Source organism: Galeopterus variegatus, unplaced genomic scaffold, assembly GCF_000696425.1.
Source record: "Galeopterus variegatus unplaced genomic scaffold, G_variegatus-3.0.2 Scaffold4273, whole genome shotgun sequence".
Taxonomy (NCBI): Eukaryota; Metazoa; Chordata; class Mammalia; order Dermoptera; family Cynocephalidae; genus Galeopterus; species Galeopterus variegatus.
Genome location: NW_007730384.1, coordinates 105,160 through 117,673, shown reverse-complemented (window position 1 = coordinate 117,673; position 12,514 = coordinate 105,160). Strand labels below are relative to the sequence as shown.

The 12,514-nt window shown below is 36.2% G+C and overlaps 1 protein-coding gene across 1 annotated transcript in view; it reads left to right on the top strand.

Moving 5' to 3' along the window:
• The window catches only part of MTTP (microsomal triglyceride transfer protein), a 43,635-nt gene that overhangs the window by 8,335 nt on the left and 22,786 nt on the right, over window positions 1-12,514 (top strand). Inside the window, exons 4-9 of the mRNA XM_008587185.1 lie at window positions 5,110-5,217; window positions 6,256-6,372; window positions 6,676-6,815; window positions 8,564-8,714; window positions 10,838-10,995; window positions 12,089-12,257. Of these exons, the coding sequence (XP_008585407.1) occupies window positions 5,110-5,217; window positions 6,256-6,372; window positions 6,676-6,815; window positions 8,564-8,714; window positions 10,838-10,995; window positions 12,089-12,257 (843 nt within the window). The remainder of the gene's footprint in view (window positions 1-5,109; window positions 5,218-6,255; window positions 6,373-6,675; window positions 6,816-8,563; window positions 8,715-10,837; window positions 10,996-12,088; window positions 12,258-12,514) is intronic.

Sequence of the window (12,514 nt, the reverse complement as noted above, 5' to 3'; positions counted from 1 at the left end):
TGCCGGGAACGGAAAAAAAAAAAAAAAAAAAAAAAAAAAAAAATGGTCCTAATATATTTGGAATCAAGAAGCAATTTTGATCAGTGAATTATTAGGCATTCCCATGTGGCTTTATGAAATTTACAGATATTGTATTGACATACATAAAAATGCATCAGTAAAGATGAGAGCACCGTTTTAGGAACCAAAGTACAGAAAGGGAACATTATAATCATAATTCTGCACATCTCCAAAATTAAATCTCCCCTATTCAAAATAAAGAAGAAAACATGTACTTTAAAATAGAAATTTCAGATGTCTATGTTGTTAATTGTGATGTACATTTTTGTGTAAAGCACTAAAAAGGTACTCACAAGAAGGAATCTTGTGTCATAACTTCTCCTATAAGCAAATATGAATTACTATCTTCAGGAACGCTTTCTCTTCCTTCTCTACTTGTCAAAATACTTGCCATGTTTCAGGCTTTGCTCACAGGCCCTTTCTTTCATAAAGTTCACACCCTTCCAGCCAGCTGGAAATAACCATCCCTCTTTAGAACACTATTAGCACTTGGTATCTCACTCATGGCCCTTAGCACTTTCCTATTGGTCATTTGTGTACATTACTAGATGGTGAGTTTTGGTGGAGAAATTCCCATTCCTCTTTATATTCCAGGCCCTTCCCCTCACCTCCATGCCCTTCCACTTTCTCCTTCCTCAAAGCATCCAGAGCCAAGCCTTGCACTGACTGACTTGGTATTCCCTGGAACCTTTCCCAACATCCTCCCAAACCCCACAGTCCCCTGGGCTTGTTTCTATCAAAGCATTTATTATGGCATATTGCAATCCTCTCTTTATTTGCCTGCTGTCTACATTCAGAGTAAGTTCCTGGGCAGCAACTGTGTCTTTATCTCTGTATATTCAGCTCCTTGCTCATGTAATACTCAATAAATATTTGTAAAATAAAGTGATGAACAAATAAGGTTATATGGGGCTAAAATGATTCAAACATTTGAGAAAGGTTTTGCTTACTGTTTTCTTAATAATAGCTAAAACGACCTGAACACTTACTGGGTGCCAGGCACTGACTGAAGGCATTAAATGAATTGTCTCTTTTACCCTCCTGACAGTCCTAGGAAGCAGGTGCTGCTTCATTATCCTCTTGTGGTAGATGGAGAACCATAGTTAAGAGGAGTTAAGAAACTTTCCTCGGTTCACACAACCGGCAAGTGGTGGAGCTGGGATTTGAAACAGAGTCTACGCTCAAACTACTGTGTTCTGTCTTTTAGCTGGAAAGTATTTCGGAAAATGCCTGCCTCTTTGGTTGACTTGTAGTATTCTTTACTTCAGTCTTCACCATATCACTGATAACTCACTTGATTTGCCTATGGCTCAAATTTGTTAACAACAAGAAATACTGTTATTTTCTTCTCTGGGCTTCCAACGTAGCAGTACACTTGAGTCCACAAAATATCAATTGCATTTATAATCTTACTGACAACCAATCATTTTATAGCTCCTTTGGTGGCAGCTGAGTACAAAGTCTTTTGCACACACATAAGAGGACTCAGTGCTCTCACTGTACAAAGGCTGGGATGGAACTGCCACATCATTATTTCAGTGACTCCAATGTGCCAATTCTGGAGGATCTATGATTCATGATGATCTACGGTAGCCAAAGGTTAAAGTACATCATCATATCTTTCAATTACATAATAAAGTACTTGTTGGAAAAACTTGAGTCTGGAGACTAAGAAGCCAAATGGAATTTTTGGCCATACCACTGTCAGAAAGGTTACTACTTAAACTAGCATTTCAGCTTACTATGAGAGAAAAAAACTGCTGATGGGAAATTTTCTTAGGGTATTTTCTACCCCAGGGTCAAATTAAGTTTTATTCCCTGTGTCTGTTATTTCAAGAATGCTTATCAGCATGAATTTTTTTATCCTTCCAGAGGTACCCCTCTCTTCCCTCCCCATTCGAAGCTCCCATATTTACATTATAAATGAAAGCCCATCAAAATACTTAGATACATATTCATTGCACATCTTCTTTTTTCCATGCTCACTCATCTCCCCTACATAACTATTTGGGCATGACTCTAGCTTTGTCTATAAATCATAAACTAAGTTGGAAAGTTGACAGTTATCTGGTTAAGTTGATTAACACTGACAAGCGAAAGATGCCTGAAATTATAACATGGATCCTTTTTTGGCCTGAAAGGCTAATCCAATTAACTGGATAATTACCAGATTTCCATTTCTGATTTTGGTTGTCTGTATAGATTAAATTAGTCATGTGGCTGCTGAGTCAGTCCTTTATTTTGTGTTGTTTCCAGGCATTGATTAGCTCTCTGAATCTAGCAGTGTACCTCCTGCACACACGCTGAAACTCCAAAAGAAATGTAATACCATGAAAGCTTTCAAATTTGTCATATATTTCTTCAATTATTTGTTTTCCAATGTGCCATTTCCTAGCTATGCTCTGTCTTAGATACATAACAAAGATAAAATGATAATCCCTGTTTGCTGAGAAATTTATTTATTTTTTATTTTTGCTGTTTGGCCAGTTAGTGGAATTTTGCCTTCTCATATTCTTAAAAAAATGTATAAATTAAGGGAATGTTTAGAGGGAGGCATCTTCTTCCTAAAAAAAATACACACACACATATATGAATGATGCCTACTGATCCCAAGGGGAGACTGGCTCCCCAAATTCGTCTGGAAGAGGCACTGCATCTCCTTCCAGACAACTCTCCCCAGTCTCCCTCTAGATTTGGTTTCCTTAGGTTAAAAGCTTAGTTTGTAACCAGGTTGTGCCTGCTGCTGCTCTCTGGAAGCTCTGGGGACTGTGAATTTAGATAAGAGCCCCATGCTCTCAGATGTTCGGAACTCAATTCAGTACTGAATGAAATTATCAGCTTTATGGCCTGGATATAATAAAATTTACTCAGTTCCTGTTGTGAAATAATGAATTTAAGATTATTGCTGTGACAGCCACATGGATTGAACTGAAAAGTTCTGACTTTTTATTACTGTTTTTTTAATGATCGCAAGCCAGCTCAATTTCTAATAGTTTTGACACTTAGCTAATATGGATGCCAGTGCCAGCTGCACTTTGGATATCACTGGTCTACACGAAAGAAACAGAATTTAGGCCCCAGAGGTAGCAGCTGTATAAAAGAAAAAGAGACTTATCCACTTTTCTAGTTCTAGTAAGACAGTAAAAACTAATAGAATTTAAAAAATAATTTTTTTTCCTGTGTTTCACAGTTTACATTGTTCAGCCTGCCAGGAGAAAAATGGCTCTAACACCATTTTATTAGGGATCTTGAGGTCAAGATCAAAACTTCATCTGTAGATGTAGGTGTCATAGAACAACACTTAGCCTTATGCATAGTCCAAAGATTAAATCCAAGAACTGAGTTTCCTGAAATTTTAGGTAAATCTTTATAAATAGTTCAGCCATGGGTGTAGCCTGGAAGGAGAGTGAACATGATGATAGTACAAGAATTTAACCCACTTATGGATCCTCTTGCTTTCTGAAGTATTTAAGACTCAACCAAAAAGACACAGGTCATAGGCATGCATATGTTGCCACTGAGTGAACATTTCTGACTGTTTCTGGGCTCAAGCAATCCAGTTATCAACCTTTAATAATCATGATGTCTAGGGATAGCATACTTCTACATATTTGAAAAGGAAATCACACTGTCATTATTAAAGGAAAGACAACCCAGTTTGCAAAAGAGAACTTCAGAAACTCAGGCTTGGGTCTGTGAAATTGCCAGTGATTTGTCTGAGAATATGATACTGTGGATTTTCAGACACTGAGGTCATTATTCCAATTCCCTTTTAACTGGTACAAACACTATTTTAACATTTCTAACATTTTATGGGTTCATCCAGTGTAATGACTAAAATTGATTGCCAGATAAAGTACCTAGTAAATCTGTCACTAGGCAGAGTATATGTAGGAAGTAAAAATAGTGATTAGAGGCACTTGTTTGGATAATTCAGGCAAAATATTCTCTTCTTCTAAGGCATAAGAGAGTTTTTATGTAGGCTGAATTATTCAGATTGGTATTAATTAGACTCATTGCATAATTACTGAGCTTTATGTTTTACTTGAAAAGTCATGGTTGGTTTTAAGGAGGAATAGAAAGGCATTCAGGATATTTCTGGCACAAATGCTCAGCTATAATTATCATGGACCTTGGAAATTTTTACAGGGAAAATATATCTATCCTCTATTTCTGAATCATGTGACGCATTTGGAATCAACACGGGGTGAAAAACAACAGGCTACTTTCCATAAAATCATCTTTGTACTTTTATCCTTGTTTCTTAAACATGGGCTAAATTATCAAAATGGTAGAAGACACTGTCATTATCCCTGTGCCTATAAATATCAAAGATAAAACAAAGCTAAATCATTTACTCTTGCCACCAGATTACAGTCACTCCTTATTTCAACCTCTTTTCCTTGCATTCTAAAGGAAACCCCAAAGCAGTGCCTGGAGCAAGTTATGCAGAGGTAGCTATCTCAACATCAAATCTTCCAACTGTCTGGGTCTCTCTCTGCCCAAGGCCAACATGAATACATTGGAGGGCCAGAAAACGATGCCCCTATGGAATTTTGTCCATGGCATTATGGCCATGCCTGGGCCCTTGTGCCATCTCAGAAGTGTCAGGGGTAGTGATTGCCATTTTCTTCTGAGAACCTTTTTATTTGCTGTTATCTTAAACCTGGTTAGATTTTGTTTCAAGCAGGGTTGCTGGTAGAAAACATGCTGACGTGTTCAAAAAGAATGTTCCTGATTTCTCTTCCTTGGGAAATACTTATTTTCACAGAAATCCCAGCTTGTGTCAGTGCTTTGCTCCCTTGTGCTATGCCCATCATGTTCAGACCCTTCATGGTCAGTCTCCCTAAATTTCATATTCTGGTGGTCTAGCTTCTTAGAAGTTTAAATAGCTTCTTTTCACAAAAAATAAATTCCAGCTCTGGAGTAAGATCTCTTTCTCCCGGAATTAATAGGGGTGAGAATCTGACCTTTCCTGCAACTTATTTAACCAATCTGATAAATGATGCATTTTTGCTTCATTTGTGATTTTCCTTTTTTTCTCCCCAGGTCAAAGGGTTCTACTCATATCAAAATGAGCCAGTAGCCGTAGAAAATCTCAAGAGAGGGCTGGCTAGCTTATTTCAGATGCAGTTAAGCTCCGGAACCACCAATGAGGTACTTACTAATATTATTAAGGATTCAGCATCTTATTCATCAATAATGTTACCAAAATTGTTTATAGGATTTCTACTTGTATAAATTCAGTAGAAAAGTTACTACTATGGTAATTCTCAGAAAAGGTGAGAAGGGTAGTCAAGTCTCATTTACGTATGAAACAATTGCCATGTGCCACAACGTTTATTACTTACAGTGTAAAGAGAATTAGAATCAGCTATCCTAAGGGGACTTATATAGTAACTGAATGTTAGATATGCAGAGAACCATGGGGATCATGCCAGTGGTTCCCAGACATAACTGTGTACCACTATACCATGGGGAGATTATTAAAAATACAGATTCCCTGGATTCACCCCAGAGATTGTCATTCAATAGATTAGGGAGGATCTGAGCACCTGTATTTTAACAGTCTTCTTGGGTTATTTGGATACACTGTCAGTGTGGGGTACATTGGTCCATACCAATCCCTGTCATTTCACAAAGAAACTGAGGTTAAACTAGAAAAGTTAAGTGGATCACCCAGTATCACACCTGGAGTCAAGACTGGATTCGAAGTTTCCTAATTTGAATTCAGCCAGCCCACAAGTGGATGAGAAAATCTGTGGACATGGCTGGGCCAGGGGAATGTTGGTTAGCTTGCTAGAATAGATTCCAGGTAGGGCCGACCCCATGGCTCACTCGGGAGAGTGCGGCGCTGGGAGCGCAGCGGTGCTGGTAGTGTCGAGGCCGCAGGTTCGGATCCTATATAGGGATGGCCAGTGCGCTCACTGGCTGAGCGTGGTGCAGGCGACACCAAGCCAAGGGTTGCAATCCCCTTACCGGTCACAAAAAGGACAAAAAAAAAAAAGAGAAAGTGCTAGTAAGATTCAAAGACAATTGAAAAGAATCAACATGCTACAGGAAACCTTGAGTTCTTGTCTTTTTATCCTGTCATCCTGGGAAAAAAGGCAGTTCCCAATGATGTATAAGGGACCTCCTAGAATTCAAATGGTACATGCAGAATTCCAAGTATTATGATCTTGCTTTTATTTTTAGGTAGATATTTCTGGGGACTGTAAAGTGACATACCAGGCTCATCAAGACAAAGTGATCAAAATTAAAGCTTTGGATTCATGCAAAATAGCAAGGTCTGGATTTACAACCCCAAATCAGGTATGAGCAATATCATTCTCTTTGAGGCATTCAAATAATTACATTTTGTAGAGATTAATTTAAAGTAATTGAAAAATAAGGTAACAATATAATTTGGAAACACTTATAATTTTTAGTCTAGGTTATAGTTGCACACATATCAAATGAATGGACTTATTTCATATGTTGTAGGCATGGAATGGGGGGGAAAGGGTATAAGGGGGAAGCTCTTTTGAAGATTGAAAGATAGTTTGCTACTTGACTCTCTTCAAAAATTAAAAGCTGATTACTTGTTACAAAACGGCTATTTATTTATTTATTTAGGTCTTGGGTGTCAGTTCGAAAGCCACATCTGTCACTACCTATAAGATAGAAGACAGCTTTGTTATAGCTGTGCTCGCAGAAGAGACACATGCTTTTGGGCTGAATTTCCTACAAACCATTACAGGAAAAATAGTATCAAAGTAAGATAATGCTGAAATTTGTATTTTCTTTGGTATTATTTGATAATATATTATTATATTTGGTTTGTAAATAGATATGTGTGTGTGTGTGTGTGTGTGTGTGTATTGTGCTTCCTCATTTTGACTGTGAACTCCTGGAAAACTGATTATATTTTATTCATCTTTATTTTTCACATCACCTACAATAATATGTGGCACATAGTAAGTAATGTTCCTTAATAGAATTTTATTAAAAATGAATTACTTATTGAATAGAATTTAAATTTTAAAAAGACAAACTACTTAATTCATTCTAGTTCATTTTCTAATTTCTCTATCAAATGTTTTTAATGTAAGGTTAAAAAATGGTGGCATTTGCATTTTCTTTCCTTGAGAGTTTTTTTTTATTATTGTTATTAAGAAACATAAAAAGCTCCAAAATTTTTCATGTGACTTATAACACTTAAATATTTAAGCCTGTTATTTCAATTTGAGACCATTTCTCTGGTCAGAAGTTCTAACAGGATTAAGAGCTGGGATTTCAAGTCTAAGTTTGTATTATTTTCAGATATTAATTCAGAAAAGAATGTTTTCTAGCATTAAAAGTATTATACCTCATACCATTCCTTCTCACAAATTTCCTCTTAAGTAGCCCTAATGTAAGAAAAAATGAATGCAAAATCTTGGAAGAAATGCCTCAAACCATAAATGCTTGAAATTTTATGGAAGTCTCATCTGGAGTACAATTTTGCATTCTACTTTATACAATATATTGTTTTCATATATTTCCACATAAAATAGGTGTTTTTAACTACTTATCAGGTCTGCCAGGTTTCCGTAGCTATGTAACAAAGCACCCTAAATTTAGTGGTATAAAAAGCAATAATCATTGTATTATCTTCTCTCATAGTTTGGGGGTTTGCCTTGGCCTAGCTAAATATGCCTTGCTCAGCATCTGTTATGCTGTTGCAGACAGTCACTGGGTAGAGCTGGAATTATTCAAAAGTTGCTCCCTCATGTATCTGGTGCCTGGGCTGGGAAGACTCAAACAACCGAGGATCCTCCTGCACCCCTCTTCATCTCCATGTGGTCTCTCAGCATGGCAGTTTCAGGTAGCCAGACTTCTTATGTGGCAGCTCAAGGTCCAACGGCATATGTGCTGATTGTGTGCCATGCCAAAATTCGGATGAAAGCTGAATTTCCTTTTATAACATAGCCCTGGAAGTCACATAGTATCACTTCTACTGTCCTCTATTAGTTGGGCAATCACAGAGTCCTACCCAGGTCTGAGGAAAGAGATGTAAACCCTATGTTTTGATGGCAGAGAGACAAGATTCTAGAAGAGCTTGTCTGACAAAAATATCATTGAGGTCATTTTTGGAAATAAGCTTTCCTCACTGTCTTGGTTAATAAATGACATGTGGTTGTTTTGAAGATACATTTTCAGAAAACTGGGTTAAATTCAAAAGAGCTGACAACCCATATCTTGTTCAGTATCTAGGCAAATTTTCTTCCCTGTATTCTCTTGTCACAATATTTTGAAAATCTAGACTTAAATTTTCAAATCTTTGAATAAAATTGTTGGTCCAGAAAGACTTCATAATTATCTTGAGGTTTCATTTTCCTCTAGAGATATTGAAGTGTGAAAGACATGGCTGTATATACAACTTGAATAAATTAGTATCTTGTTTGGCAAAAGAATGGCAATTAGTATATTGTTCACTCAGAAAAATTCTTATAATGTGGTATTTCTCTTTGGCATTATGCAGGCAAAAATTAGAGCTGAAGACAACAGAAGCAGGCTCAAGACTGAAACCTGGAAAGCAGGTTGCAGCCATAATTAAAGCAGTTGATTCAAAGTACATGGCCATTCCCATTGTGGGACAGGTCTTCCAGAGTGAGTGCAAAGGTTGCCCTTCTGTAAGTGTGAACAAATATGGGAATAATCATAGCTTCAAACTCTATTTTCCTTTAGTCTCCAGTGAAAGCATCAGCTAATTTTATGAAGAAAGTTTCTAAAGAGCTACCAGCCACCATAGAGGTATGATGACAGTAGCCTGACAATATATTCCTGAGATGATGAATAATACAACAATAATTAACAAATAATTACCATCCACTCATCTCAAATAAAAAATGTTATGACCTAAGGACAGCCTTTTAAAAGTTGTACCTAGAATTGGGGGAGGAGGGGCAGTGCGGATAAAGGTCTTAATGCAGTAAGGGGAAACATATGGTGTCAATAACATGGACAAGGGTCTGAATCACAAAAGTTCTGTCCCTTAATAGTGATTTGTCCACTGGTGAGATACTTTACTGACCTCAAAATTCTGAGTATTGCTGTGAGGACTAAAAATAGTAGCAAACTCTCTGCCTAAATTAGGAAACACTTTTTTACCATATTCCAACCTCCCCTACAATTATAGCCAGAAATGAGATATCCCATCTTCAAGGCAAAGTAGATCATCTTGTAATATTTTTAATCCAATGAAAAATTTCATTTATTGCATGAATAAGTTGTGAAGTATGTCCACAGAAATGACTTTTAAGTCCTGCATTTCCTAATATTTAACCTATTGTCAGGAGAGCAAACCCCAGGCTTCATGCTCTGTGGGTAGCTGCTAGAAGATCCTCTTCCCTTGGACATTAATGGTAATCAGAAAAGTGGAATCCATAGTTTGCTTAAAATACAAGGCATTAATTTCTTATTCCTTTCTAAAATTTTTTACCAAATTGAATTAGAGGAAAGCCAAAACATTTTAAAACACAAAATCGTCATTTTCAAACTTTCTTTTTATTTCTTTTTCTTCCATGTCATTTAATGTTCTGATGTAATTCTCTAATGTCATATGAGATGAAAATTATTTAAGAAAGTGACTAATGAAACTAATCATCTTTTTTCTGTGCTGTGAAATATTAATTTCTCTTCCCATAGTTATTAAACATTATAAGCCATATAAGATTTTTCATAATTATTGTAGGAAGGGTTTATCTCACCGAAGAATTTGCTTTTCCAACTTCAGTATAATGTCACTAATGCAACTCTTTAAGGCAAATAACAAAAAACCTGAATTCACTCTGATATGCTCTCTGCCTTCAGAAATGACTCAGTAAATGTTTAGCAAAGTATAGCTGGAATTTTGCTTTGGAATATGCTCTTAAGATTTGATAGCTAAAAGGGATTTGAAAAAGAGAAAATAAGTGTCTACTGCTTATTAAAAGAAATGAATAACTTAAATCAGTAGCAGGCTGATTACCCCAGAGTTACAGTTGGAAGTCACTGATAGAATTTAACACATTATGTACAACTAGCAGAAAAATAATATAACTATGAAAAATAAGTTCCTTAGTTTGTTTCAAAGTCAAGAGACATCATTAATTTGAATTATTTATTATTTTTAATACCACAGTAGAATAACTGCAATGTGTATGAGAATTAGGTTTATTTAAATACTACTCTACTAAACATAGATATACGAAGTTCACAACTCAGACCTCAGCAATAGTAAAACATTGAATTTCATACAAACAATGTAATAAAGAGGTAGGATACAGAAGTCAAGCTGTTGCAAAAATTGATTTTCAGTGAGGTGCTGGTAAGTTAGAAGCCTGACGCACCTCTTCAGCCATTCTGATTTTTTTCCCTCCAAAATATCCCATTGTTAATTAAAATTTTACACAATTTCACTATGATAATCAAAGCCTGGCCTCAGATATAATTCCCTTGGGGTAGGCATGGAATGACCTATATGTCCAGAAACCATTTAATTTTGTCCAAGGTCTGTCAAGCCAAATACTAATAGACAAAAACAGTTCTCCTATAGAAAAATGGTACACAGGCTCAGCAGGCCTCTCTTTATTTGTCTCTGGAAGTCACAGAGGTGTGATATAAGCAGGGGCCATCAGGTATATTGAGGTAGAATACAGAAAGCTTCTATTGCTTATCAGATACACAAAAATTTTATTTCTGGGGAGAACATCTTTTGTAAATGTGGATGTTTGGAATTATGAGTGGGGTATGAGCCTGCAGTAATGTTTTGCAGCTCCTGAAGCGCTGGCAGTCCATAAGGAAACACCTGCAGCCTGACAACCTCTCCAAGGCTGAGGCTGTCACACACTTCCTGGCCTTCGTACAGCACCTCAGGACTGCGAAGAAAGAAGAGATCCTTCAAATACTGAAGACTGAAAACAAGGAAGTACTGTAAGTTCCCCAAACTTTGTGTGGAGTTGTCTGTCAGGAAAACATTTCTGGGTTGTTGTTATTTTTTACATAAGGAAAACCCCTTTTAAATCAACTACCCCACCTCCAAATCAATTACTCTGTTCTGCATTTTCATTAACCAGTACTGAAGTAAATACTATTTTTAGCTCCATTTTACAGATGAAGAAACTAAAGACAGGTTACACACCTAAAATTTCTGGACCAGTGCTTGCACATTAGAAACTCAATAAGTATTATGTTTCTCTGTCTCTGCTTCATTCACTAGGTTTCTGTCAGAATCAAAATGATATAGCATTCATTTTTTATAGCATATCATTTTTTAAAAGTATAAAGTATTAATCACATGGCTAGTGTGTTTATATGAATGTTGTATATAATATTTACATAATATATTCATTAGTATGAAAACTAGTTTCAGAAATTTTACCATCCTAGACGAAACCAAACAAGGATTTTTGATGACTAGAATATGTAACTAGAATTTTCCTATAGGTGCTCCCTCCTGCTAACACATAGTCATTGTGGTTGAACATAGAACTATACCAGGGTGTTTTTAATTTTTTTTTTAAAAACGAAAACTTTCCCCTTGGATATAAATTAAGGTTAAAAGAATCTCCCATCTTTCCATTGAATAATACCACTTTAGTTAAATTAGGCATTTGAGAAATATGTGTATTTACAAAGCTGACTAAAAAAAGAGAATCAATTTTGGGTATCATAGTTTTTATGTATTACTCATATAGAAAAGAACTTGAACCTAATTAATAATTTTACTGATATAATCTTTATTTACAAATCTCCAAATTATATTTGGCTTAGGTTAATATAATAAAATAAGTTTGTATATTCTGAGTATCCATTGTTTGAATGAGAGGGAGGGGAGTTAAGGGAGAGGTTTAAAATAAAATGGGGGTGTCTTTTTGAGAAAGTCTTATTTATTTATTTTTGCTCAAATATAAAAATTCACTTCTTTAGGAAACTCAGACCAATGAAGATCTGTGAATGGTAGAAATTTTTAATAGTTCCTTAAGCTCCCTAAACATTGATATCTGTGACTATGCCTTTTTTATAGACCTCAGCTGGTGGATGCTGTCACCTCTGCTCAGACCCCAGACTCACTAGAAGCCATTTTGGACTTTTTGGATTTCAAAAGTGACAGTAGCATTATCCTCCAGGAGAGGTTTCTCTATGCCTGTGGATTTGCTTCCCATCCCAGTGAAGAACTCCTGAGAGCCCTCATTGTAAGTCAAATGGACACTGGGAAAATAAAGGTTCTCAGCTGCTAATAAAAACTCTTAAGAATGTAAGCAGTAATTAAAACTTGCTCAGATCAGAATGAAGGCTACAAACTAGAGACTTCTGAGTATTCATATGCAAATTCTATTGAACCATTTTCTATCTATTTTTTTTTTTTTTTTTTTTTTTTTTTTTTTTTTTTTTTTTTCCGTGTCCGGCAACGGACCCCAACCCCCAGTTTTCCCCCCCCCCCGGCCCGGGG